The 26,043-nt window shown below is 51.9% G+C and overlaps 3 protein-coding genes across 8 annotated transcripts; 1 reads left to right on the forward strand and 2 right to left on the reverse strand.

The window, feature by feature from the left end:
- Nucleotides 1–923: 923 nt before the first annotated feature.
- Rfng (RFNG O-fucosylpeptide 3-beta-N-acetylglucosaminyltransferase) lies at nucleotides 924–4,192 on the reverse strand. The gene is given in 9 exon segments (XM_028884935.2): nucleotides 924–1,689; nucleotides 1,776–1,861; nucleotides 2,184–2,204; nucleotides 2,206–2,350; nucleotides 2,430–2,518; nucleotides 2,974–3,127; nucleotides 3,226–3,328; nucleotides 3,741–3,789; nucleotides 3,913–4,192. Coding segments are annotated over 9 exon segments (975 nt in total). The 5' UTR covers nucleotides 4,177–4,192; the 3' UTR covers nucleotides 924–1,625.
- An 84-nt stretch (nucleotides 4,193–4,276) lies between these two features.
- Nucleotides 4,277–9,226, forward strand: Gps1 (G protein pathway suppressor 1). Of its 5 annotated transcripts, none has more exons than XM_028884932.2 (14): nucleotides 4,277–4,358; nucleotides 5,129–5,221; nucleotides 5,725–5,906; nucleotides 6,381–6,545; nucleotides 6,631–6,766; nucleotides 6,852–6,929; nucleotides 7,124–7,184; nucleotides 7,558–7,643; nucleotides 7,850–7,944; nucleotides 8,033–8,138; nucleotides 8,215–8,295; nucleotides 8,380–8,517; nucleotides 8,603–8,737; nucleotides 8,811–9,226. In XM_028884932.2, the coding sequence occupies exons 1-14, from the start codon at nucleotides 4,326–4,328 to the stop codon at nucleotides 8,883–8,885; spliced, it is 1,464 nt and encodes a 487-aa protein (XP_028740765.1). In that variant the 5' UTR covers nucleotides 4,277–4,325; the 3' UTR covers nucleotides 8,886–9,226. The 5 variants fall into 5 exon arrangements, with proteins under 5 accessions (XP_028740765.1, XP_028740764.1, XP_028740763.1 ...); XM_028884931.2 differs by having other exon boundaries at nucleotides 7,127–7,184; nucleotides 8,811–8,935; XM_028884927.2 differs by lacking the exon at nucleotides 4,277–4,358 and adding an exon at nucleotides 4,511–4,733.
- Nucleotides 9,227–9,402: 176 nt separating this feature from the next.
- Dus1l (dihydrouridine synthase 1 like) lies at nucleotides 9,403–17,220 on the reverse strand. 2 transcript variants are annotated; one of them, XM_028884934.2, is made up of 14 exons: nucleotides 16,645–17,220; nucleotides 16,137–16,383; nucleotides 15,480–15,588; nucleotides 14,555–14,605; nucleotides 14,001–14,113; nucleotides 13,186–13,268; nucleotides 12,836–12,939; nucleotides 12,503–12,647; nucleotides 12,186–12,282; nucleotides 12,015–12,103; nucleotides 11,348–11,493; nucleotides 10,078–10,115; nucleotides 9,857–9,932; nucleotides 9,403–9,760 (listed from the first exon to the last, which is right to left on the reverse strand). In XM_028884934.2, exons 1-14 carry the CDS (start codon nucleotides 16,650–16,652, stop codon nucleotides 9,624–9,626), a joined length of 1,443 nt encoding a protein of 480 aa, XP_028740767.1. In that variant the 5' UTR covers nucleotides 16,653–17,220; the 3' UTR covers nucleotides 9,403–9,623. The 2 variants fall into 2 exon arrangements, with proteins under 2 accessions (XP_028740767.1, XP_028740766.1); XM_028884933.2 differs by lacking the exon at nucleotides 16,645–17,220 and having other exon boundaries at nucleotides 16,137–16,629.
- Between the last annotated feature and the right edge of the window lie 8,823 nt (nucleotides 17,221–26,043).

Raw genomic sequence — 26,043 nt, forward strand, 5'->3', positions numbered from 1 at the left:
TCCCGAGTGCTGAGATTACTGGCTTGCACCACCATGCAGGGCTATGGGGCATGTTTCACTTCTGGTGAGCACAATCTAATCCCCACTTATTGCTTCCTGCCCTTCACACACACAAGCTCTTCCAGTGACACCGGGAAGCCATAAGCCCAATCCCAGCTGAAAGCATCGTAAATGGGAAATGTATTTAACATACATTAGCTTCCAGAGCACCTCTGCTTAACAACACAGCCTGTTCTGCACACAGCAGTATCCACCCTCAAGACCTCACTGCTGGGACTGTCAGGTTGTACAGTGTGTCCCTAGTCCAGGAGAAGACCATTGAACATATAGTAGGATTATTTGAGACACTGTCTTTATTTAGCCCTGGCTGGCCTGGAACTCATGATGTAGATCAGGCTGGCCTCAAACTTGTGGTGATGCTTTTGCCTCAGCCTTCCTAGTGTTGAGATTACATGTGTGAGCCTCCATACCTGGCTTTGGAGTAGAATTTCTACAGTATATAAAGCGTGTACATTAACACCACGACCTAGGGCTACAAAAAAAGACCCTGTCTCAAACAAAACAAAACAAAACCAAGTCCTAAGTTGAACTATCCTATACCAGGGACCATTGATTGCATCTGCATACACCAACACACACAAGTACACATGGAGCAGGGTACACATCCTTTCTCAGCATGTTCACACATGTCCATGTGCCTGTGTACAGAAGCATACCCATACACACAGCAGCCATGCTCACGTTTGTGTATCAGTGGTTCCATCATGTGTGTTGAGAAAGACCACTCTGTAATCCTGCTTGGCCTCAGAGTATGGAGGGTTAAGGAGGCGGCACTGCTGTAGGAACAGGCCTTCCTGCTGTGTGGACATCTGCAACGCTGAGCTGCCAGGCGTCTTGGTCACTTAATACAAGAGGAGCCAAACCAAGGACAGCAAAGAAACCTTTACTCAATACTGTAGCCACTTCCCCACAGTGCACCCCAATAAAAGTGGGCTCTGGGGTCTGCATCTTGCTCCTGTGGGGCCCAAAGGAAAGGCTCTGTGATACTGATTTATGGGAAGCTCTGGGAAGAAAAACCCTACACATCAAGTTAGAGGAAGAAAGTCTCCCGGTGATGATTCTGGGAAGGACTGAGGTAATAGAAGCACAGCCTTGGGGCTGGTCTTAAGCATCCACTGGCCAGGTAGTCTGCACGTTCTGGGTTTTGACAGTGGCCCTGCAGGCCCTCCAGGAAGAGTCTGTGGCCAGGCCTGGAGCCCACCCCTTAATGACCAGCCCATCTGGCACCATCTTCTGCAGGGAGGACAAGCTGCAGCCGGGGGAGGTTGGGAACCAGTCCCCTCCTGGGCCACAGTCACTGGGTTAGTAGACCTTATCAAGGGGAGCCCTGCCGGCGGGGCGGGGCGTCTATGGTTCCACAGCACTGCCTTTCTTGCTGTCTCTGGATGAATCTCCGCACGGACAGCCCAGCTGTCCTCACTTTCCCGAGGTACCTGGTGTCCACCTGGAAGAGGAACTGTAGGAGGCCTTCAAGCAGCTTCACTTTCTGCTGACTGCCTGAATCCAAGGCCCGAGGGAGCCAAGAAGAGCAGCCACCAGGGGTCATCAGTTACCGAAAAGCTACCTCACCCGTTCTTCACAGGACACCAGTGGGTGTCTGGGTAGAGAAGGCAGTGCACAGACTGGAACCTGTCCGGGGAAGAAGTGAGGTCAGGTCTGAGGCAGGGGGCTGACACCAGAGCCCTCCAGGGCTAAGAGCCCCAGTGCCCACTCACCGCGTAGGGTCCTGCTGTATACTGAAACTTCCAGCTATGTTCACCACATTGCGTGGGTTCTCAGGACCCCCATAGCTCAGGGTGACCTGGGAGGGCGATCAGGAGAGTGAGGGTCAGTTCTTCCTCTTGGGTACTTCACCAGCTAGAGGAAACGTCACTCACCCCTCAGGCTTAGGGAAGCAGAACAGTGGCCCTTCATAAAGAAGCCCCTTTGAGACTTGCCATGAGCTTCTGCTCCTGAGGGTCCTTCATCCATCAGGCAAAGTCTTGGCTCAGGGTCCACTCCCCAGGGACAAGGCTATCCTGAGGCTAGCCCTCTCCTAAATCCTGCACAACCGGGAGACCCCCAGGGAGACAGTCTGGGTCCTTGTAAGAGTGGGGAAAGGCCCAGGTTGGGGCGTCTTCTACCTGCTGCAGAACAGCATCAGACAGGCAGTGTCTGCAGGTTTTCCAGGTGGGAGTGGAACAGGGGGCTGTGGAGCAGACGGGCACCCAGCAGCCCCTCCACAATGTAGCCCACCGTGCAGTCATCAGGCAGTCGGACCCGCTCGGCTGTGCTCATGAAACCGCCTAGGCTGGAGGGTGGGCTAGTCAGCACCTCTGTAACCCTTACACCCCCAGGCCAGGCCGCTGGGCTCCCAGTCTCCCACGTACCTGGCCCATGGACTCATTTTGAGGGCAAGGCCCCTGCTCAGGCAGAACCCAGCCCCACCAGTCGCAAACCAGAACTTCACTGTGTTTGACTGGAAAAAGGAAAAGCTTAGTCAAGCCTGCCCAGGATAGGCTCCCCACCATCAGCCCTCCAACCGCACCCCGTCACCCTGGGCCACCATCCAGCAGAGTCTGCAGAAGGCACACGGTGTTCCTAACAAGTCCCCTCGGCCTCTAGGCCATTCTCTGTCACCGTGCCTGACTCGCCAATGCCCGTCTCAGCCTACTCTCACTCTTGCAGCATTCACTGGGTCAACCCCAGGGGGGTCAGCCCAGGGGGGGTCAGCCCCAGGGAGGGTCAGCGGGGGGGGGGGGGGTCGTCAGCCTCAGGGGGTGTCAGCCCCAGGGAGGGTCAGCCCCAGGGGGGGTCAGCCCCAGGGGGGTCAGCGGGGGAGGGGTCAGCCCCAGGGGTGTCAGCCCGGGAGGGTCAGCCCCAGGGGGGTCAGCGGGGGGGGCGGGGGGGGGGGGGGCTTGGCCCAGCACTCACGGTGCCACCACCCTGGACTCTCTCAGTGGCCTCGATGGGGTGGTCCAGACTAGGTCGCCCCAGGTAGACATCCTGGTTGGAAGAGAAGGTGGAGAGCAGGTGCAGCAGGCTTTCAGGGTTCACGTAGTTGTCATCATCCACGTGGCAGAACCATCTGATGGTGGAGGGAGAGGCCTGTGCACTGAGGTTCCCCTTTGGGCGGGAGCCTCACCGCGCTCAGCCCTGGGTTCTCTGAGGGGTGAGGTCACTTACTTTCGTCCAGATTCTATGAACTTATCATATTCCACTGACATTTTACAGCACAGTGCTTGCCGGGTGCGCACAGCAGAGCAGTTGGTGTTGATCATGCGGCCGCCTGCACAGTGGAAATGGGAAATGTGGGGTTGACTCCCAGCTCGCCTCCTTAGGTTAGGCTGGTAATGCCTGTCGGGGACCAGATTCAACTGCAGCCCTACCACAGCCCTCCTTTTGAAACAGATGACAGTGACTTAGTACAGCGCAGGTGGGAACCGTGCAAGGTTCGGCAGGTGACTGCTGCTGGGGCTTCCCCAAGGAATGTGGGTGACACTGGCCAGTGGCAGCCTGCCAGGAACTGGGGCGGGTGGGGATCTAATGACTGGAAGGATGGGCACTGAAAGGTGGATTGGCCATGGATGGGTGTCCTGGTTCTGTCCTCCACTAGCTAGGTGACTCTAATCTAGTCAAGTGCCTGACACAGGAACAGAATGGCCTGGGTAGCTACAACTCAGTCCCGGGGAGCGTATCACCTGCCAGCAGCTGGAGCTCAGGGTCGTTTCCATCGGTGAAAATGAATGTCTGTGGGAGAAAACATCATGAGGATCCAGTGAGTAGGTCTGAGAGCAGGGGCGGGTCCCCGGGCCCAGGGGTGCGGGGGCGAGCCCGGGATTCAGGAACCTGAGGGGGGGGCGGGACGCGCACCTGCCGTGGGGCTCGGGAGATCCAGGTGCGCAGCAGCAGTCGCAGGCGCGGGCCGTGGTTCTTCCGAGTGGTCTTGACTGCGATGAAGACGTCGTCGGGCTGCAGGCGGGAGACCTCGAGAGTCAGACCAGGGGTCGGGATGCGACCGGGGTCGGGTGCGGGAGCGCGAGGGAGCGGCAGCGGCAGCGGCAGTAGCAGCAACACAGCCAGGACCGCGGCCAGCGCGAGGCAGGCCCGGCACAGCACACCCCGCGCACGGCTCATACGATCGCCCCGGCCCGGGCGCTGGGCGCCCGCCTGAGAGTGCGGCTTCCCCTTTAAGAGTGACTAGCGCCCCGCCCCAGCCTTGACCCGGAACTGACGGCCGCGCCGCCCCGGAAGTGAACGTCGCTCTGCGGCGCCGGGGGTGGAAGATGCCGCTGCCGGTTCAGGTGTTTAACTTGCAGGTAGGGGTTGGCGGCTGCGCTCGCCGCGCGGCGGTTCGGTCCTGGTCGGGCCTGGTGGGCGGGGCTGGCAGCGGGCGGGGCGGGGCCCGCGGCTCAGGCCTAGGCGCGCGAGCATCGCCAGCCTCGCGGCCGAGCTGGGCTGCAGCCCCCGCCCCGCCCCCGCCTCGCGCGCCAACGCTTTTTGGTGCCGGTGTCGGCCGGCCGGGCGAGGCGCGTCCAGCCAGGATGCGGGGCAGCCCGGCGCCCAGCTCTGCCTCGTCGTCGGCCTCCGACTTGAGCCGCAGCCCTGCGCACAGCAGGTCAGACCTGCGGCCCGGCACGTCGGGCGACTACAGTCTGAGCGCCAGCCTGTCGGCCTGCACGCTGCTTTCCGAGGTACCGCTGCGCGCCCTGCGGGAAGCGGCTCTCCGGGGTCGCCCGAGGCCCTGGCCGCTCGAGTCCTCGACCAGCCTCTTCCGCACCGTTGCCTGCCTGCTTTGGCTCTCCTGACTTGTGCAGATAGGGTGTCAATCTGTTTTATTGTCTGTGACCTGGAGGGAGCTACATTAGTAGTACATAGTATGGCGGCTGAGAACGCTTGAGGGCTCCTTAAGTCAGAATTGTGCCCAACACCCGAGTGGGAGAGCTGAGGCGGGCACTTGGCGACCAGTACCTGTGGGAGCCCAGTGCAGCTGTGCCTTGGGAAATCTTGGGCAGAACTGACCGCGGAGGTCAGAAGCATCCCCTGCTCTCCCTGGTGCATGTGTCAAGGTGCTCTTTTTCTATTGCAGGGGGCTGTGGAACCCATGCAGATTGATGTAGATCCACAGGAAGATCCCCAGAACGCACCTGATGTGAATTACGTGGTGGAGAACCCCACCCTGGTACAGATCCTCGTGTGGGGAGGACTACTGGCAACTTGGGTCTATTAAGGGGTCCACGTCAGGCTCCTCACTATAGTATAGCTTTGAAAGATTGATGATTCTTAGCAACCACTTTAGTTACAGCTTTCTGAGCCTCGAGACTGGGTTTTCATTTGCCCACCTATGTTGGGTTCTCAGGCAGTTCTGAGGCTCTGCACCCTCTTAGTGGGAACAGTTCCGTTAAGGCACAATGTGAAGCAACGGCCTATTTGCAGCCAACACACTTTTCTCTGTTCTCACCCCAGCATCCGTCACTTGTCAGGGTATGCCCATGTTCCCACTTTGCAGTGCGGAGCTTGAATCTGAAGGTCCTTAATCCACCCCAGTGGTCTCTTCCCAGAATCTGGCTGGGACAGTAGTCAATTCTGTAGGCCCAAGACCCAAAGGAATATTTAGTATTCTGGCTGAGGCTGTCTGGTCCTTGCTTACCTCACCTGACATTCTCCCTCCCCACCGCACCCCAGGATCTGGAGCAGTATGCAGCCAGCTACAGTGGCCTGATGCGCATTGAGCGGCTGCAGTTTATCGCTGACCGTTGCCCTCCACTTCGGGTAGAGGCCTTGAAAATGGCCCTGTCCTTCGTTCAGAGGACCTTTAATGTGGATATGTATGAAGAGATCCACCGGAAGCTCTCTGAGGCTACCAGGTAAGGCCTTGGAGGGGGCAAGTGACCAAGTCTGGGCTGGCAGAGGTTTTCTGTGCTCCTGTCATGCCCAGCATCCCGCCTGTGATGTTCCTGTTGCAGTACCTCTGTACATGGGAAGCGTGAACATGTTAACTCCCTGTGGCAGGGACGCAAGCCACTTCCCTCTCCTGGCCTCCTTTGTCCCTGTGCAGACACCTGGGACTCCTAATTCTTGAGAACCTGGTGTAGCTGTTGTCCTTTGCCAAAAAAAAAAAACCAACTTGGGTCAAACCCCCTCATTCTCCATTAAACTTCCCTCTCTGACTGCAGGCTCCTAGGTCAGGAATTTGTGCCTCTGGTACAGATTGGGCCCTTTGAGTGGGGCAAGTGGAGATAGGCAAAGGCCTCTTGACCAGCTATGGCTTGTGATGTCCCCTCCCCTTCCTCCCTGGTCCTTGTGGTTGTCACTATCCTGACGGCTAGGTTGTCCTTCAGGGAGCTACAGAATGCACCTGATGCCATACCTGAGAGTGGGGTGGAGCCCCCACCCCTGGACACAGCCTGGGTGGAGGCCACGCGGAAGAAGGCCCTATTGAAACTGGAGAAGCTGGACACGGACTTGAAGAATTATAAGGGCAATTCTATCAAAGAAAGCATCAGGTGCTGGCCTGCTCTGGGCAGGGGAGGTGGGCAACTGGGCCTGGCTGGTTCCTCGACCAGTATCCACTCACTCCCAGGCTTACAGGCGCGGCCATGATGACCTGGGTGATCACTACCTGGACTGTGGGGACCTCAGCAATGCCCTCAAATGTTACTCACGAGCCCGAGACTACTGCACCAGTGCTAAGCATGTCATCAACATGTGCCTCAATGTCATCAAGGTAGCCTGGGTGATAGGTGGGGAGGCATGGAGGGCCCAGAAGAGGCAACCCAGACTTAGTCTGGCCTTGTCTGCTCATCTACCAGGTCAGTGTCTACTTGCAAAATTGGTCTCATGTGTTAAGCTATGTCAGCAAGGCTGAGTCTACTCCAGAGATTGCTGAGGTAAGGTCCACCTCCACGGATACCCTGCTCTACAAGTCTGGCCCTCTGGTAGGCCCCCATACCCATTCCTAGCCTCAATTTCCCTTTGAGTTTGCTCTTGTCCCTTCTCAGGGTAGGTTGGGGACAAGGAGTAGAGCTCCTTGATGAGGAGGGCAGGGTAGCGGGCTTCTCATGTCTGCTGCCTTCCCCTGTAGCAGCGTGGAGAGCGGGACAGCCAGACCCAAGCCATCCTCACCAAGCTCAAGTGTGCCGCAGGTGAGGCTTCCACCCACTCGAGCCCTTAAACCCTTGAGACAGGGCCCACCTTGAAGAAGGAGCTGGAGATAGAGTACCGGCAGGCTTCAGGACGTCAGTCTGTGTGTCACTCGCTTCGAGTTCAAGTAGAGAAGCTGGTGGGGCCTGGGGAGTAGGTCGGTTTTCTGAGCCTGGCTATATGGTGTGGGCATCTTGAGGATTCCCTGCAGACCTAACCTACAGGAATGTCTTGAATTAGATGCTGTTACAAACAGCTAGGATTTCTGTTTCTAAACCGAGGAATACTGGGGGCAAGAGGCATGGTCTCCTAGGGCTCTAGCAGCCTCCTCTAAATGGCCTGGCTTCATCTGTCTCCTCCTCGGTCCCCTCTTAGGTTTGGCTGAGCTGGCTGCACGCAAGTACAAGCAAGCTGCTAAGTGCTTCCTCCTGGCTTCCTTTGACCACTGCGACTTCCCAGAGGTAGGAGGGCATGGCATGCAGGACTCTTCAGTTTGTCCAAGTCCATGAGAGGAAGTGACGGCTAGTGGATTGAGCTGTCAATTTCTCCTGAATGAGGTCTAAGCATTGCCTGGGCAGTGGGAAGGGCAGGCCAGGCCCCAGCTCTGGGCTTCCTCCTTGGTCTGTGCACCAGTGACCCTGGACCCACCTCCCCTTCTGCCTCTTAGCTGCTGTCCCCCAGCAATGTGGCTGTCTATGGTGGCCTGTGTGCCTTAGCCACTTTTGACCGGCAGGAGCTGCAACGCAATGTCATCTCCAGCAGGTAAGTTAGGTGGTGGGCTCCTACTTTCTGTTCCTGCCCAGGTCAGGCCCTTCTGTCCCTTCTTAGCTGAGCACTCTGGTATCCTCAGCTCCTTCAAGTTGTTCCTGGAGCTGGAGCCTCAGGTCAGAGACATCATCTTCAAATTTTATGAGTCCAAGTATGCCTCATGCTTGAAGATGTTGGATGAGATGAAGGTAAGGAACAACAGTATGGTCGCATTGAGACCAGGCTAGACTGTGCCTCGGGTCACCGACCAGTTCTTCTCTGCAGGACAACCTGCTCTTGGACATGTACCTGGCCCCCCATGTCAGGACACTCTATACCCAGATTCGCAACCGGGCTCTCATTCAAGTAAGTGGAGGAGGGGTGACATAGGCTCTGTGGGGTCTGGATACTCTGAGGAGCAGTGGACAGCGTGTGGCTTCTGTCCTGTAGTACTTCAGCCCCTACGTGTCAGCTGATATGCACAAGATGGCCGCAGCCTTCAACACAACAGTCGCAGCTCTGGAGGACGAGCTAACACAGCTCATCCTGGAGGGGCTCATTAACGCCCGCATCGACTCACACAGCAAGGTGGGTAGGCGGGGCTAGGGCTGCTGCAAGTGTGTGGTGTGGAGACCTGCTGGGCCACGCTGCACCTCCTCTCATGCCTGTACAGATCCTGTATGCTCGAGATGTGGATCAGCGCAGCACCACCTTTGAGAAGTCCCTGCTGATGGGCAAAGAGTTCCAACGACGTGCCAAGGCCATGATTCTGAGGGCAGCCGTTCTGCGCAACCAGATCCACGTCAAGGTGAGCAGCCTGGGATGCGGAGGAACGGGCGGCACTCACACAGCCTCCGCTGAACCCTCCCTGTCCACTGCAGTCTCCTCCTAGAGAAGGGAGCCAAGGGGAACTGACTCCAGCCAACAGCCAGTCTCGGATGAGCACCAACATGTGAAAGGCATTCCCCTGACCTTCAGAGGATGGTCTGCACTCCTACCCTGTCCATGGAAGCAGCACCTGGGATTCCTGCCTGCTTTCCTCAAGAGAAGGCTCCAGACTATGTGTGGTTCATTAGAGCAGCCTGGCCACTTGGATGCCAGGTCATTGGCCTTCCACTCTGAGGTACTCTCTGCTGTGGTAGGCAAGCTGCCCATTATAGCCACTCAGGCCTGACTCTAGGTTCTGTCCCAATGAAACAGACCGTGTGCAATGAGGTGGGGGTACCTCAAACCCCTCCTGTCCATGTGTAGTTCTGACTGCAACAGTGTAGTCCATTAAAGTACAGATTGATCATTGCCACAGGCTCTGTTCTTTCTGCTTTGGAAGATCTGATCCAGGGCAATCCCCTGGATACTCTGACCACTCATTTTATATTGCTTTCCTGGCTCCCAAGGTCCACTGAGCCAGGAGAGCAGCCTCCTTGGATTTGGGCTGGGAGCAGCAGTCATAGGCCATTATTAGATCTCTGCAAATGCATTTCTGAAATGTTTTATTGTTCAATGCTGGAAACACAAGTTGTAGGAACGGGGCAAGTTCAGCCAAGGTGACCTTGGTACAACATTGCCAGGCCCCTGCCTGAAGACACCAACATGTCCTTCTGTGTCAAATAGGAGATTCCCTGAGTAAAGGCATTTCCTTAAGAGTGTCTAGGCTTCAGTAGCTGTCCTGGGGTGGAGATGGCTCTTGCTGACTTTCAGGCTAGGGCACTACCCATGACTTCAGAGAAACCACCTGGTGTTCCAGGCCTCACCTGCTGATCCTGCAGCCCAGGCTGGGTCTCTTTCCAGGCCAGAGACTTCTCTAATTTGGTCTTAAAAAGCAATCCATGACCTGACAGGGAGGGCAACAGGAGAATGGTGGTTAGGAAGCCAAGGTTCCTACTGCTGCTGGAGGTGGATGGGCTGGTTGCAGCAGGCATCTCCTCACCTGGGCAATCTGCCGTCTCTCTGAATGCTCGCTTCTTGCAGCAGCCACGGCACAGGTTAAACACACATCGATTGCCCTGTGTACAGGAAAGCTAGTGAACTGAGGCTAACACCCTACCCAGGCTCAATTCTGAGGTTGGTAGTACCAGATTCCCACAACATCCATGGGGACTGCCCTGCCCTCCTGTGAGAAGGGCAGGCTCAACAGAAGGGCCAGCTCACCTTTGGATTTCCACACTGGTCACACTTTGCATATTTGGCTGGAAAAAAAACAAAAAGAGGGCTGATTGAATGAGATGAACAAATCTTGCTGTGGCCAGGAGACTGGGTAAGGATTGAGGATGTGGCTAGTTATGACAAGAGATGGCTGACATGACAGAGTGAGCATGGCCTCACTGGAATCAAACAGGAAGCAGGTGGGCTGCCCATTCCACCCCTAGTGTCCCAAGGTCCTAGGTCTGTTACCATGTCACTCACTGAAAAAAAGGGCAGCTAGGTATGGTGGCTCATGGCTATAATCCCAGCACTCAAATTGCTGCTGAGTATGAGGTCAGTGTGGACTACACAGTGAGATCCAAGGCAGCCTAGATTAATGAGTGCCCTACCCCAAGAAACAAAGAACAGCCGGGCGGTGGTGGTGCAGACCTTTAATCCCAGCACATGGGAAGCAGAGGCAGGTGGATCTCTGTGAGTTCGAGACCAGCCTAGTTTACAAAGCAAGTTCCAGGACAAGCTCCAGAGCTACACAGAAAAACCCCATCTTGAAGAAGGGGAAAAAAAAAAAAAAAAACAAAAAACACACACACACACAAAATAAAAAAGGCAAAATCAGAACCCCTGTCCTAATGTCCCACTTCCTGTGCACAATGACAGCTGGGCGGCAGTGGCGCCCGCCGGGAGAATGTCTGGTTCCAGGCCAGCCTGGTCTACAGAGCGAGATCCAAGACAGGCACCAAAACTACAGAGTAACCCTGTCTCGACAAACCAGAAAGAAAATTTAAATGCTTTAGTTGGGTGTGCTGGGGAACACCTTTAATCCCATCACTCAGGAGGCAGAGGCAGGTGGATCTCTGAGTTCAAGACTGGCTGTTCTACAGAGTGAGTTCCAAGGACATACAGGCAAACTCCTCTGTGGTCACTTGAATAGCTTGTACCATGGCCTTCTCTGATACATTAAGTAGATTTATAGCAACATACCATAGATCAGCCTTCCACAGGTTCTTAGTGTCATACCCAAAGACTGGTCTGGGCACAGGAGAAATGTCCCTAGGCATTTGTTTGTGGACCTAGGCCTTAAACATGGCAGATAGCCGGACGGTGGTGGTGCACGCCTTTAATCCCAGCACTCGGGAGGCAGAGGCAGGCGAATCTCTGTGAGTAAGGCGCAAAGCTACGCAGAACCTGGGATCCTATCTCCAGTGAGGAGGATGAGGATGAGGTGTCTGGACAGTCTGACCAACTACCCGGCCGGAACAGCAAGAGCAGCACTCACGTTTCAGGGAAGGGTCGAAGGTCTTGTGAGGGTTCCTCAGCTGTTTCTTCAGCTTATTCTTGGACAAGCCGTCCATGCTGCCCTCCTCTTCCTCCAGAGCCCGCTTACTGCGACTCCCACTGTTCTCCTTGCTCCCTTCCTTAGGCCTGAAGGGAGAGGGCAGTGAGCGCAATCAAAGACACCCATAAGATGGGATCAGTTCACCACTGCCAAATGGGGCGGGTCCCAGAGCAGAGGGGCCAAGGACATGCGTGTTTCTCCCATCCATCCCAAGTAACTACTTTTGGCTGCCCAGGCAGAGGGCCTGTCCAAGGATACCGGGCATAGGTGCAGCCCACACAATAGAGTGGCTAACAGAAGTTAAGCCTTCCTGGAACGATGGAACGATACCTAAAGTTCAGGGGCCCAGGGTCTGTGCCACTGAGCCCAGGCAGGTTGTGATCACAGATGAGTCTGCCCACTTTGGAGATTCCAGCCCCAGGGTCCACCTGTTAACCCCAAGGACAAAGCCACACAGGACTAAAGGATCTTGGGTAAGTACTCAAAACATTTTCTCCACACAAAGCCTCCTCTTCCTTCACTCAGAACAGGGACTTGCCGTAGTGACTAGAGGAAGCGGCAAAGGGCACCTGTGCGCGTATTCCCACCGTAGGCTGTTTCAGCTCACCCTGGCCGGATGTAGGGCTGGCAGATCCAGTGGAAAGCAGGTAAGTCGCCAGCTGGCCTCACTCCTTCTTGCTGCCTGGACATGTCCTCCTGCAAAGGCCCAAGACCTGTCAAAGACCTAAACTGCTGGCCCACTACAGAACCTGCTGGGCTCCCACAGCCCTGCACCTGCCTGACACCGAAGCTTGAGCGCCTGGCTCACAGCAGCCACGCCCTCCAGGGTCTTCACTTTGGCCAGCTCCTCTCGAAGCTGCTGATGTACCTGCAGCCTGAGGCAGATGCCTGTCACTCCCAGTCACCACCTGAGCCAAGTGTTGGGCACATGCCAACATCTCTTCCCACCCAGGCTCCTGCCCTCCCTCACTGCCAAGCCACCCTTCAGCAGACTTGATAGCAAGTTGTTTTGGGAAGAGCACAGAATACTCCAGACAGGGCTATAACACTGCTTAGAGAGACCCACTCTCAACTCCTACCCAAGGAGCTACTCACGTGTGGTGCCACAGCTTGAAGAGATGAGCCCGGACGTAGGAGAGTGGGCAGGGGTGCTGCTGTACAATCTGCAGGTACTCCTCAGCCAGCTCCCACACAGCAGGGCTCCGGCCCTCAAACAGGGCAGGGTTGTGCAGGTTACCCTCTGGGAAGTGGGGAAGAAAGCCTGGAACACCTTCCTGGCCACTCAGGTCACTGGCTAGCTATAGGGTTGGCAAGTCTGGAAAACTTGGTTTAAGGGTTTAGGCTTCTTGGAGCAGACAGGACAGTGAACACTGTCTACTTAACCAGGTCTACAAGGACAGAACAAGGCTGAGTCATCCATCTGCTCACCTGCACTCATGACCCCTTGCACACCCGTGTCCTGAATGCACCGCTCCACATCCTGTAGGCACCGGATATTCCCATTGGCAAACACAGGGATTCCCACAGCCTTCCTGTGGGGGAAAGAGAAGCCTGACCCTACACCACACCAGGGCAGTGCTGAGCCAGGAAGGATAGAGACCAGCCACCAAGTTCACCTTGTTGAGACACCTTGCCTTCTATGGTATTACTTCCTTCCCTCCCGGATAGTTCTAGGATATCGGGGAATGCTGAACATCCCAAGGTGTGGACTAGATTTATGTCCCTTCCACAGAGCCCATCAGACCAATGACTGTACCCAAACTACTGTACCCACTCACCTAACTGCCTTGATGTGCTCCCAGGAGGCTGTTCCTGCCATGGGCCCCTTCTGCTCCTTGGTGCGCCCATGCACAGTCAGCAGCTAGGACAGACCAACACTTGGTTCAACCTTGCTCTAGGCCAAGGTCCCAAACCAATTACAAGGGACCTGGTCAAGTGTCTCAGCTTTCCATGCTGGGAAGAACAAGGGCCAGCTGGGCCTGGATCTGTCCCTGGCCTCCAGGGTCGTGAGAGCCCTGCCCCTGTGGAGGAGCCCCAGGCTGCAACTCAAAAACAGTCAAGATGCAGAACCCCAAGCACAGGAAAAGGTTAGCAGAACTCAAGATGCAGGGTGCTGAGCAAGGGTGGCTCTTGCTGCTTCCAGAAGCCATGTGTCTCAGCACACTTGACCATGCTCAAAATGCAGGACTGGCAAAGGGCACCAGGTCTGCTATCCCGTGGCTTATGCCTAGGTCTTCTAGAAAGGCTGGATACTGAGCTCACCTAATCAAGGTCAAGGCTGATGACTGGAAAGCCTAAGATGTGGTAAGTGAACCTAATGTTACTCCCAACACAGACAACACCCTGGAGCAGGGATGGCAGTTTTAGAGGTCTCAGACCAGGGTAGCAGGTCTTAAAGAAAAGGGGTCAGGAGAGGCCCATTGCCCTGCCCACAGGAAATGTCTTAGATGCAGCCCCCACTCAAGAGCTGAAGGAGGAGCAAAAGCCACCTCTGGTCTTGGAAGACTGTCAGAGAGAGAGAGATAGTGCTATAAAGTGAGGCCAGACTGCCTGCTGGATCCCAACAACCATTCCTGGGAGCCATGGCCCTCACCTGACAGCCGGCCTTCTCCAGCATCTGGGCGTACCTCACTGTCTTGTCAATCTCTGGGAAGACACGGATTTTGCACGTGACAGGAACAGAGAGCTTCTCATGAGCCAACAGAACTGAGAAAAAATGATATTCTCTGAGAACATGGTCCTACTCCAAGGTGGCCAAGCCCCAATATGCCGGGCACACAGAATCACACTAGCTTTGTCAAAAAGCATGTCTAGGGATATATTCTTGGCCTTTTCCTGGTCTTCACATGTGATGTGGGCTTGTGCTGACTGCCAGTGAGAAGTGGCATCCAATAGACCTGGTTGTCCCACGGAGCATTGGGAGCACTGTCCTAGTCCTTAATGTCTGGTTCTAAGGGGTGGCTGCTATAGGTCATGGGACTCTACAGTCAACTCCTTCTAGCAGGGCAAGTGCTGTGGCCAAGAGCCCCTCGAGGGATCACCGTTGTCCGCTCCTGGGCCCTAACAGAGCAGCATGTGCTTATGAGCCCGTCAGACTGTCTCTGGGGCTCTTTCACTCACTGACACCGTGGCACGCAGCCAACTCACTCATTCTCTGAAGAAGATCCCACTCCTCCTGCAGAAAGGCGCCATAGTGACCTGTGAAGGATGAGAGTGGCCCAATGACACTCTTTGTTGTTGTTGTTCTTTAAGTCCTTATAATTGTTATAAAGAGAAGACTAATAGCACCATTGATTTAACAAGAGTTTGACATCAATATGTTTGTTAATATTCTGACTCGCCCCTTGAAATCCAGCTCCTTGGTGCCACCTACATCCTGGTGTAAAAGCCTCATTTTAAGGAAAATCCCTCCCCTTCCTCTCTCTCTCTCTCTCTCTCTTTCTTTTCCCTCCCTCTTTCCTATCTTTCTCTTCGTTTCTCTCCAATCTCACTCTTGCATCCCCATTGTCATGAACCCCCTACTAGGCCAGCTCCTCAGAATACAGAGGACTCTACAGCTAGGCTGTGTGTATTAGTGCCTTTACATGGGATCCCCAAAATCAGTAGCGTCTCTGGTTGGAGCAGGGGTGGAAATAAAGTCAAGCTGCTTGTCAACACCTGATTTGGGAGCCATCTGCCTGGCTGTCAAACTCAAAAGCGGGCTACACAGAACACTTACACCACACAGCCTAAGATCAGCAGTGCCTGCCTGGGGAACCAGTGAACCTGTGTGCACTATTGCAGAGCCATGGGCCTCCCACCAGCTGATCACACTTACTTAGAGCATATCTATGTGGCCAGCAGAACCTGGTCCCCAGTCAAGTACCTGAGAACAGCCACTTTCCAGGATAATAAACCCAAAAACAGGGCTGCTTGATAGCTACAGGTGTCACCACAATCAGAGACAGAGACTGGCCCATACCCACCCACACCCGGGCTCCACTAGATCAAGTCTAACCCCTTATGTGGAGGCCTAGTGGACTCAGCACTGGCCTGGATGGATGTCAACACAGGACTGTAAAAACGACCTCACCTCTCTTGGCTATCATCTGTGGGCAGCCCAAATTCAGGTCGATGGCATCACAGTAATCTTGTGCCAGGAGAGCCGCCTGGACAAACACCTCTGGGTCATTGGCACAGAACTGAAGAAGACATGAATGTCATCCATAGTCAAATCAGGCCTAAGACTCTCCCTGCCTAGGCCACTCAGCCCTGTGAGAAGTCCCATGGTGACTCAATAAGCTGTGGTCTTTCCACCAACATTTACAACATGACAAAGCAGGAAACATCTCACACCACTAGGAATGTGAGTTATATATTTATGACATTTCCTTGGATGTGTAACAGAAGTCACTGGCACTAACTTCTAAAGAACTGAACAATGCCTAATTGTTCTGAGACAGGAGGGCACCAAGACTGAGGGTAAGTTTCAAGGTGACCCTGGAGCTACAAATCCCTCACATCACCTAAGCTGTCCCTTCACCAGGGCTTACACTAGTTCCCAGGGAGAGCCCAGTTTTGGGGAAGTTCATTCAGCAGCTGTTTCCTAATGCATGTGTCAATGCAGGATGGCAGGGACCCCATCACCACCACCACTACCCCAACCCTCCTCCTGGGTATGAAAGCTTGGTGATGTTCCCATATACAGGGAACTCGGCTGCTACCTGGTAGCCATGATCCCTCTGCCCACCTGCACAATGAGAGGCCTGTCCTCGGGGCATACTTCACAGTACAGGTTCTCTTTCCGATAATTAGCATCTCTAACGAAGACCTGAGCATGCAGCATAGGGGTGTAGCAGAGCTGGGCTCCATGGCGGCGGCTCAGCAGTCTCCAAGCCAGCTCACTCTGATCCACCATGGGTGCCACCACATGTCGGGCGCCTCCCAGGGTGCGGCTCCAAAACTCAAAACCCTGCAATTTGGGCATCCTCTCCACACTAAGGGTAGAAGAAGACCAGGCTCTCATTTCAGCCATAGTATACCACCTTACCCAGGGAGAGTACAAAGTTCAACTGGAAGGGGCTGACCGCTCTTGTCAGTTATCGCCGCGCACACACACACGCGCGCGCGCACACACACACAAAGTGAAGGTGCAGATATCACACGGAGAGGTGTCAGCCGGCGCAGAGTCGAGCTGCCCATCCCACCCCACCTCTAGTAGTGGCCCTGACATGTCACTCACCCTCTCTGGACCTTACCCCTTCATTTGCTACTGGATTAAATGCCAGCCTGGTGGAACTGGTGAACTGGTGTGGAGGATAAACGGATCAACAATGCCTGGACAACGAATTTGCGCCCCTGCGGGCGGGAGCTGGCCAGAGGAGACCACGGCTGCACGAGGCCTGGCGCCGCCCGGGATCTTGGTCAGGGAGAGCAGCGAGCACGTCAGTCCACCAGGCGCCCTTCCTGGTCTGGCCTCCTGCTCTGACCCTGTCCCTTGGGCTGGCCAGGGGGCCGAGGTCGCCACCGGATGACGACGAAGGGGCTCGAATTAGGACTACTTCCCGCACTGTTGGGGCTAGCCGGGGCTCCACGAAGGCCTGTGGCTGCCGGCACGCTCCAAAGAAAGGGACACACAAGGCCCCGGAGCCTCCGCCTTACCCGCGGCGCCGCCACGAGGACCCCCAGGAAAACAGCGGCAGCCACCGGGCACCGTAGCTCACCGCTACCGGAAGTCCCGGGGCCGGAAGCGCACTGCCAGGCCCTCCGCGCGGTCTGCGGTGCGGCGGAGAACAAAATCCTCGGAAACTGCCGCTCGGCGCTGAGGGGACCGGTCTTGTAGAACCTGGAGCTGAGCAGGTACAGACTGCGCATGCCCGGGGCCACGTTGTACCTTCCAGACAATTGCACTGGGAAACCATTCCTCCCACCTCCACTTCCTCCCCGCCACGCTTTCCCAGAGCAGTCCTTGATTCTTCAGCTACAAGACGTAAATTCAGTATAATACAGTAGGAAACGTGGTAACGAATTATTACTTCAGATCCTGGATAGGAGAGGCTACAAGAGGCTGTTAAATTTCAAACAAATGGCTGAGGTATCTAACATATCAAAGCGGACCTGACCTCAGGTTTTCCCAACATCTCTTAGTCCCTCCCTCTTACAGAGTATGGCTGACACGCCCGACCACTCACCCTGGACTCTTCAGCCCAGGCGCTGGGCTGCCCTTGAGTAAGGAGAAACTTCCTAGAGCAAAGGAGCATGCATAAAGAAAAATGGTGTTGATCTGGCCACTTTGAGTTCTCAGGCTGATGTTGGTGTTTTAGTTTTTATTTATTTAATCCTTATCATCATCATCATCATCATGAGACAAGATATCACTGTGCAGCCCTGGCTGGTCTGGGAGTCACTATGTATGTGTGCACCTTAAACTCGTAAGAGTCAGTTCTCTCCTTCTACTGTGGATCCCAGGAAATGAACTGAGATGGTCAGGCTTAGTGACTGGTGAGCCATTGAGTCACCTCACCAATCCAATATCTTCCTTTTTTTTTTTTTTTTTTTTTTTTTTTTTTTTTTTTTTTTTTTTTTTTAGTTTTTCAAGATAGGGTTTCACCGTGTAGCTTTGGTGTCCTGGGACTCCCTCAGTAGACCATCCTGGCCTGTGAACTCACAGAGATTCACCTGCCTCTGCCTCCCAAGTGCTGGGATTAAAGGCATGAGTCACCACTGCTGGGCCCAATCTCTTCCTTTTGGTCAGAACATTTGGTCAGTTTATATTTAACACAGCAGTGACAGGGTTAAAGAGAGTCTCTTCTGCATGATGGCCCTGTGTTGTTTCTTTCCTGCAACAGACTAAAGGAAGAAAGTAAAGAGCTGACATGGCTATGTTCTTGATAGCTAAAAATGGACTTCCATATATAAAAAAGTTAAGCCAGGCATGTGGCTCATGCTTGTAACCTCAACACTTGAGAGGTGGAGTTTACCACAACTTCAATGCTGGGCTAGGCTACAACACAGTAAATATGATGGTTAGTTTTAATTGTCGGCTTGACACACCTAGAATTACCCGTGAAGGGAATCTCCATAAAGGATTATCAAGGGCTGGCGAGACTGCGCAGTGTTAAGAGCACTGACTGCTCTTGCAGAGGACCCAGTTTCCATGCCCTGTGCCAGCATGGTGGTGGCTCATAACCAACCATCCTGAACTCCAGTTCCAGGGATCTGAAGCCCACTTCCGGCCTCTAGGGCATCGGGCACACATATGGTGCACAGACAATCGTGCAGTCAAAGCACTTACAAACTCTTTTAAAGTTAAGTGTTTTTTTTTTTTTTTTTAAGATTTATTTATTTATTATGTATACAATCTGTATGACTGCAGGCCAGAAGAGGGCACCAGATCTCATTACGGATGGTTGTGAGCCATCATGTGGTTGCTGGGAATTGAACTCAGGACCTCTGAAAGAGCAGTCAGTACTCTTAACCTCTGAGCCATCTCTCCAGCCCCCAAGTTAAGTTTTTTTAAAGGTTGTCTACTTTGGGTTGGCCTGTGAGCGTGCCTGTGGGAGATCATCTTGATTAGTAGGAAGACCTACCCCATGGTAAGCTGGCGTGGGATTCCAGACTGTGTAAGAGTGGAGACAGCGAGCTGAGCACTGGCGCACAGGTGCTAATTCACGTTCTCAGCTTTGACTATGGATTAATAAAATTAGTTGCTTTAAGTTCCTGTCGTTTTGACTTCTCCAAAGTGACGGAGTGCAGCCTGGAATTGTGAACCAACTGCGAAAGTTATAGTAGTTTGAATGTAATTGACCCCCATAATCTCACAGAGAGTGGCACTATTAGGATGTGTGGCTTTGTTGATGTGAGGAAGTGTGTCACTGGTGGGGGGATTTGAGGTTTTCTATGCTCGGGATCCTACTCAGTGTCTCGGGTGACTTCCTGTTGCCTGCAGGATGTTAAGACTCTATGTCTGCCTGCATTTTGCCATGCTCCCCACCATGATGATAATGGACTGAATGTCTGAAACTGTACGTGGGCCACCCCAAGTAAATGTTTTTCCTTGTAAGAGTTGCCGTGGTCGTGGTGTCTCTTCACAGCAGTAAAAACCCTAACTAAGACAACATCAAATTGCTATGTTTTCTTTATAGTAGTGCTTTATTTCATTTCCTCTATTGGATTCTTAGTACTACTTCATCTTACTGCTTTTTTTTTTTTTAGACAAAGTCTCACTATGTATCTTCAGCTGGCCTGGAACTCACAGAGATCCACCTGACTCTGTCTCCCAAGTACAGAAATTAAAGGCGTGCGCCACCACGTTTGACTAAGTTTACTACTCTCTAATTGTTCCAAGACTACTTACATGCACCTTGAGTTTTCAGAGTCAAAAGTTCCTATTGTACAATCACATGCTTCCACTTCTCACCTCTGCTGTCACACAAACTCCACAATTACAGAAACATTGTGTCGTTGAGTCCTGCTTGCCAACCTTGGTGCTATTGTTGGTATGTATTTTTTTTTTTAAGATTTATTTACTTACTTTATGTCTGAGTGCTGTGTCTGCATGTACACTTTTGTGCCAGGAGAGGGCATCAGACCCCAGTAGAGATGGTTGTGAGTCACCATGTAGTTGCTGGGAATTGAACTCAGGACCTCTGGAAGAGCAGCCAGTGCTCTTAGCCGCTGAGCCATCTCTTCAGCCCCAATATGTATTTTATAATGATATGGATTACAGAGGTCACTTATGATACTTTTATTTTCTGCCTCATAAGAAAATGAGAGGGGCTAGAGAGATGGCTCAGCAGTTAAGAGCATTTGCTGCGTGTCTTAGTTGGGGTTTCTATTGCTATGAGGAGACACCATGACCACAGCAACTCTTATAAAGGAAAAATTTAATTGGGGTGACTTACTATCAGAGGTTCAGTCCATTATAGGACATGGTGGCGTGCAGGCAGACATGGTGCTGGAGAAGTAACTGAGAGTTCTACATCTTGCAGACAACAAGAAATGGTCTGTCTCACTGGGTATGTCTTGATCATATATGAGACCTCAAAGCCCACCTCCACAGTGACACAATTCCTCCAACAAGACCACACCTACTCCAACAAGGCCACACCTCTTAATAGTGCCACTCCCTTTGGGGAGCAATTTTCTTTCAAATCACCACATTCTACTCCCTGGCCCCCGGAGGCTTGTAGCCATATCATAATACAAAAATACGTTCAGTCCAATTTGAAAAGTCCCCATAGTCTATAACAACCTCAAACTCATTTAAAAGTCTCTTCTAAGATTCATGCAATCTCTTTTTTTGTTTTTGTTTTTGTTTTTCGAAACAGGGTTTCTCCGTATAGCTTCCAGGATCCTGTCCTGGATCTCACTCTGTAGACCAGGCTGGCCTTGAACTCACAGAGATCCATCCAGCTCTGCCTCCCGAGTGCTGCGATTAAAGGCCTGCTCCACCACCACCCGGCTTCATGCAATCTCTTAACTGCAATCCCCCTGTAATAGCAAAATCAAAAAGCAGATCACATACTTCCAACATATAATGGCACAGGACATACATTATGGTTCCAAAACATAGGGAAGGGAGCATTGTTGGTTTTTTCTCTTTTGGGGGGGTCGCCACCCACCTCCCAAATAAATCACACACAGAGGCTTATTCTTAATTATAAATGCCCATCTGTAGCTTGGCTTGTTTTTTGCAAGCTTTCCTTCACTTTAAAGTATCCTGTCTATTTTTGTCTCTGGGCTTTTCCTGTCCTCTAACTTCTGCAAATCTTACTCTTACTCCGTGGCTTGCTGTGTAGCTGGGTGACTGACCCCTGGAGTCCTCCTCCTTCTCTGGCTCCTTGATCTCTCTTCTCCCAGGCACTATATATTCTGTCTGCCAGTCCTGCCTATCCTTTCTCCTGCCTTGCTATTGGCCGTTCAGCTCTTTATTAGACCATCAGATGTTTTAGACAGTCACAGTAACACAGCTTCACAGAGTTAAACAAATGCAACATAAACAAAATTAACACACCTTAAAATAATATTCTACAACAGTGTATAGTGAGAAAATACTGGACCAAAGCAAAACCAAAAACCAACTGGGCAAACTCCAAATTCTGCATCTCCATGTCTGATGTAAACATGCTCTTCAGAGCTCCAACTCCCTTCAGCCTTGTTGGCTGCAGCACACTTCTCTCTCCTGGGCTGGTTCCACTCCCTGCTAGCAGCTTTCCTTGGCAGTATCCCATGACTTTGGCATCTCCAGCATCTTGAGGTCTCCAAGTCAATCCAGGCTTCAACTTCACAGCTTCATGAAATGGCCTCTCTGGGCCTCCATTCAGGGACACCACTGACAAATGCCTGGCCTCAAGGTACAGAGACAATTCCATAACCCCTTTCTTCTATCCTTGACTCTAAAGCCAGAACCATGTGGCCGAAACTGCCAAGTTCTGCTGCTTTCTAGGACTGGAACATGGCCCCCTCGTTCAATTATATCGTTCCTTCACTGCCTAAGCTGGTTGTTCTGGAATTTGCTCTCTGGACCAAGCTGGCCTCAAACTCAGAGATCCACCAGCCTCTGCCTTCCCAGTGCTGGGATTAAAGGCATGGACCACCATACCCATCTCTAAGCTTTTCTTTAATTCCTTTGCACAAATTGGAAATTTAGCTGGGTGGGATCTTTCCCTGAGGTCACCACTTTTTTAATTCCATTTCTTAATCCACTTATCTCCTTGAACACAGGATTTAGTTCTGTTCCACTTCCTGGTGCCCCTTTTCTCAATCTGTACATTTTGTATTTTTCCTTGCTCAGCTTGCTCCTTTTCATTATAAATCTTCACCAGAGTTAACACTAATATCCACACGACAGAGTCTATACTAGCTGTTGTGAGATTTCTTCTGCCAACAGAATTAATCCAAAACTCTTCACTTTAGCCTCAGGCAGACTCTTCAGACAAGGTAAAAAGGCAGCCACATTCTTTACCAAAATATCACAAGAATGATCTCTAGGCAACCTACTAACATTCTTCCCCTCTGAAACCTCTTGAGCCAGCCCCCCACAGTTCAAATCACTCTCAGCACCACTGTCTTCCATGCTCCTACTGGTTTGGCCTATTAAGCAGCACTTAAAGCATTCTACCTTAAAGCACACACAAGGCACCTTTCCTAACCCAAAGTCCCAAAGTCCCAATTCCTCCAAACAAAAACATGGTCAGGTATTTCACAGAATACCCCGGTCCCTGGTACCAACTTCTGCCTTAGTTAAGGTTTCTATTGCTCTGAAGAGACACCAGGACCATAGCAACTCTCATAAAGGAAAACATTTAATTGTGGCGGCTTACAGTTCAGAGGTTCAGTCCATTATCATCATGGTGGGATATGGTGGCATGCAAGCAGACAAGGTGCTGGAAAAGTAACTAAGAGTCTTACAGGTAACAGGAAGTGGTCTGTCTCACTGGGCATGGCTTGAGCACATATAAGGCCTCAAAGCCCACCTCCACACTTCCACAACAATACTCCAACAAGGCCACACCTCCTAATAGTGCCACTCTCTTTGGGGGCCATTTTCTTTCAAATCACCACACTGCTCTTCCAGAGGTCCTGATTTCAATTCCCAGCACACACAAGGCAGCTTACAACTATCTTTAACTGTAGTCCCATGGGATCCAATACCTTCCTCAGGTATGCAGGCATACATGCAGATAAAACACTATATACACATAATATATAAATATATATATATATATATTATATATATATATATATATATATATTTAAGTAAAGAAAGAGCTGGGCAGTGGTGGTGCATGCCTTTAGTCCCAGCATTCAGGAGGCAGCGGCTGGCAGATTTCTGAGTTTGAGAACTGCCTGGTCTACAAAGGAAATTCCAGTACAGCCAGGGCCACACAGAGAAATCCTATAAACAAACCAAAAACAAACAAACAAACAAACAAACAAACAAGAAAAAAAAAAAAGGAAAGAAAATCTGAACTTCTACCTGGTACAATTGCTCCTTGAGCTAAAAGCATCATGGGTCCTTATAGGTCAGAGAGATCAATGCTCTCACTTTCATTTATTTGTAAATCTCTGAACCTCTATCACCCCTGCCCCCCCAAAAGAAAGAAAGAAAGAAAAAGAAAACAAAAAAGCAATATAAAAGAAAACAACAAGACAGCAGCTGGGCGTGACGACAGGCGCTTGTGATCCCAGCGGGCCTGGAACTCTCCACCCCCCTGCCGGCCCGACCCTCCTGAGAGCTGGGATTGCAGACATGTGCCACCACACCCCAGCTCTGACTGGTTTTCTTGGCATTTTTGCTGTTTGGGGTTTGCTGAACTTCTTTCTTCTGTAAGTTAATTTTTTCAACATATTTAGCAAGGTTTCAGGCATTGTTTTCTTTTTCTTAACAGGGTCTCTAACCCAGATTGGCCTTGAACTAGATTTCTAGCTGAGGATCTGAGGATGACCTTGAATTCCTGTTGCTCCTGTCTCCCTACCTCCCAAGTACTTAGTTTATGTTGTGCTGGGAATCAAACCCCAGGCTCCTTGTGCCGGGCAAGCACTCTACCTGCTCGGCATATCCCCAGCCCTTTCTTAGTCTTTTTTCCCCCTACTCTTGTCTTGTTCTGTATGCAACAGCCTAAATTCCCATTGTTTGTTTACAGTCTTGGGCTGGAATTTCTTTCCACTTTGTTTCCTGGGGTCCCTTTGGATGAGCAAGGGCATTCCCTGCCCTTAGGTTGGCCTGCCCCCTAGTGGGACCTTCCAGCACTGTCAGCTGAGGCAGCACAGGCTGCCCCTGCAGGGCCCAGCTTAAAGAACGGGCATCTGAGAAGGGGCAGCCTGTGATTTCCGCTCACCTCCTTGGCAGGGACCCACTATCTTACTGTAAGCCTGGGCAAAGACACTGAGACTGGATTCTTCTTCTTGCCACCTGGGAGCTGAACTTCCAACCTCCAGAGGGGACTTGGTGAGGAAGGACCCTGGGGGATGCCTGCTTAAGCCCCTGCTCAAAAAGCAGCAGTGTGCCATGCGGAACACAGAGCTGGGATGGAGAGCCTTTGGTAGCCTGTGTGGTAGCCCTAGGCTGGCCCCTGGGGGAGGGAGCCTGTCCTTAGCTGCACCCATCTAGAGTGGAGCTTGCATCATGTGGGCAGAGAGGAGGGATGGGCCAAGGCAAGTGCCCCAAACTCACTGTTCCTGCCAGGACTTGGTAGATTTTCCTGAATACTGTGTTTCCTTTGGCTGAGAGTCCTCAGAACAACTTCCAGGACTTTCAATGACTTTCTGGAGACTTCACCAGAAAACACTGCTGTTCTGGGGACTGTCCTCCGAACCCTTCTGGCCACCAGGAGCATGGGACCTTTTTAGTTCAATATGACCCACACTGATGCTCAGGTTCTGCCAATGTGTTCCCACTTTGTTCTGTCTTATTTTCTTCTTCATTTTTCTTTTCTTACTTTTTTGGACAGGGTTACACTATGTAGCCTGAGCTGGTCTGGAAATCGATTTGTAAACCTGGCTGGCCTCAAACTCACAGAATTTTCTGCTTCTGCCTCTCAAGTACCGGAATAAGAGTGCATGGGGCATGTGCCACCATGTCTGGAAAAAAATCTTAAACCCAGCTGAACTGCACAGTGTATTCTGAGAAATATCCCTTCTCCACGACTGTTCTCCCTCTTCTTCCCTGATACACAAAGTGGCATTATCATTGAGTTTTCTTGTTTGGTCTGTTCTGTTAAGACAGGGTCTCACATGGCTGGCTTGGAACTTACTCTAGGCCAGACTAGCCTCAAATATATGGTGGTCTTCTTGCTTCATCCAGCTAAGTGCTAGGATTACACTAGGATGTGCTTCACCATCCTGGGATTATCCGTCCTTCCCCTTTGTTGTCTTGAAGCCCGTGCCAGGCTTCCTCACTCACGAACTCCTTTGCACACACAATGCTGTCCTGTCTGTCAGCCGCCTAGGAGAGACTTTAGGTCATTTCCAATATTTTTCAATTTTACAATGTGTCTGTGTACGTGTGTGTGGTGTAGTCAGGGCACTTTCCAAGAAACTTGAACACAGAGGTGATTTTTCTGTGTGCTGCCGAGTCTTCCCGAGAGCCTTTGTTCCGTGTGTGCCTCTGACTAGTGTTGCTTCGGCGCCAGTTTCCCTGTAGCATCCGCAGAATTGTGTGGTCATGTTTGAAACTGTATCAACCTGACTGGTAAGGAATCATCCTTGTTGTGATTATCAGTTTTTATTTCCCTTATAATGAGAGGTTGAACATCTTTTTATATGTTTAGAGGTCTAACTGACTATTATTTTGTTTATAAATCCCTCCTTAAACAGCTCCATGGAGGCATAATTAATATTTTGAAAGTATACAGAAAGTGACAATTACATGTCTATAGATACCCATATATACAAGCGAAACTGTTACAGTCAGGTAATAAAAGTGTGTATCACTACCCCCAGTTTCCTGTGCCCCCAACCCTCTTTATCCATGACACTCCTCTCGCTATTGATTTTTGTACTTTTCTAGGGTTTTATACACATAGACCTGTGTCAAGTCTTTTTGGTTTGAGGTGCACATCTCATTCTTTCCATGGCTGAGCAGTGTTATATTATGGGATGCTCTGAAATGTGTCTCTCCATTTACCTGTTTATGAATCTGGAGTGGTTTCTGA

This window comes from Peromyscus leucopus, chromosome 8b (genome assembly GCF_004664715.2).
Source record: "Peromyscus leucopus breed LL Stock chromosome 8b, UCI_PerLeu_2.1, whole genome shotgun sequence".
Lineage (NCBI taxonomy): Eukaryota > Metazoa > Chordata > Mammalia > Rodentia > Cricetidae > Peromyscus > Peromyscus leucopus.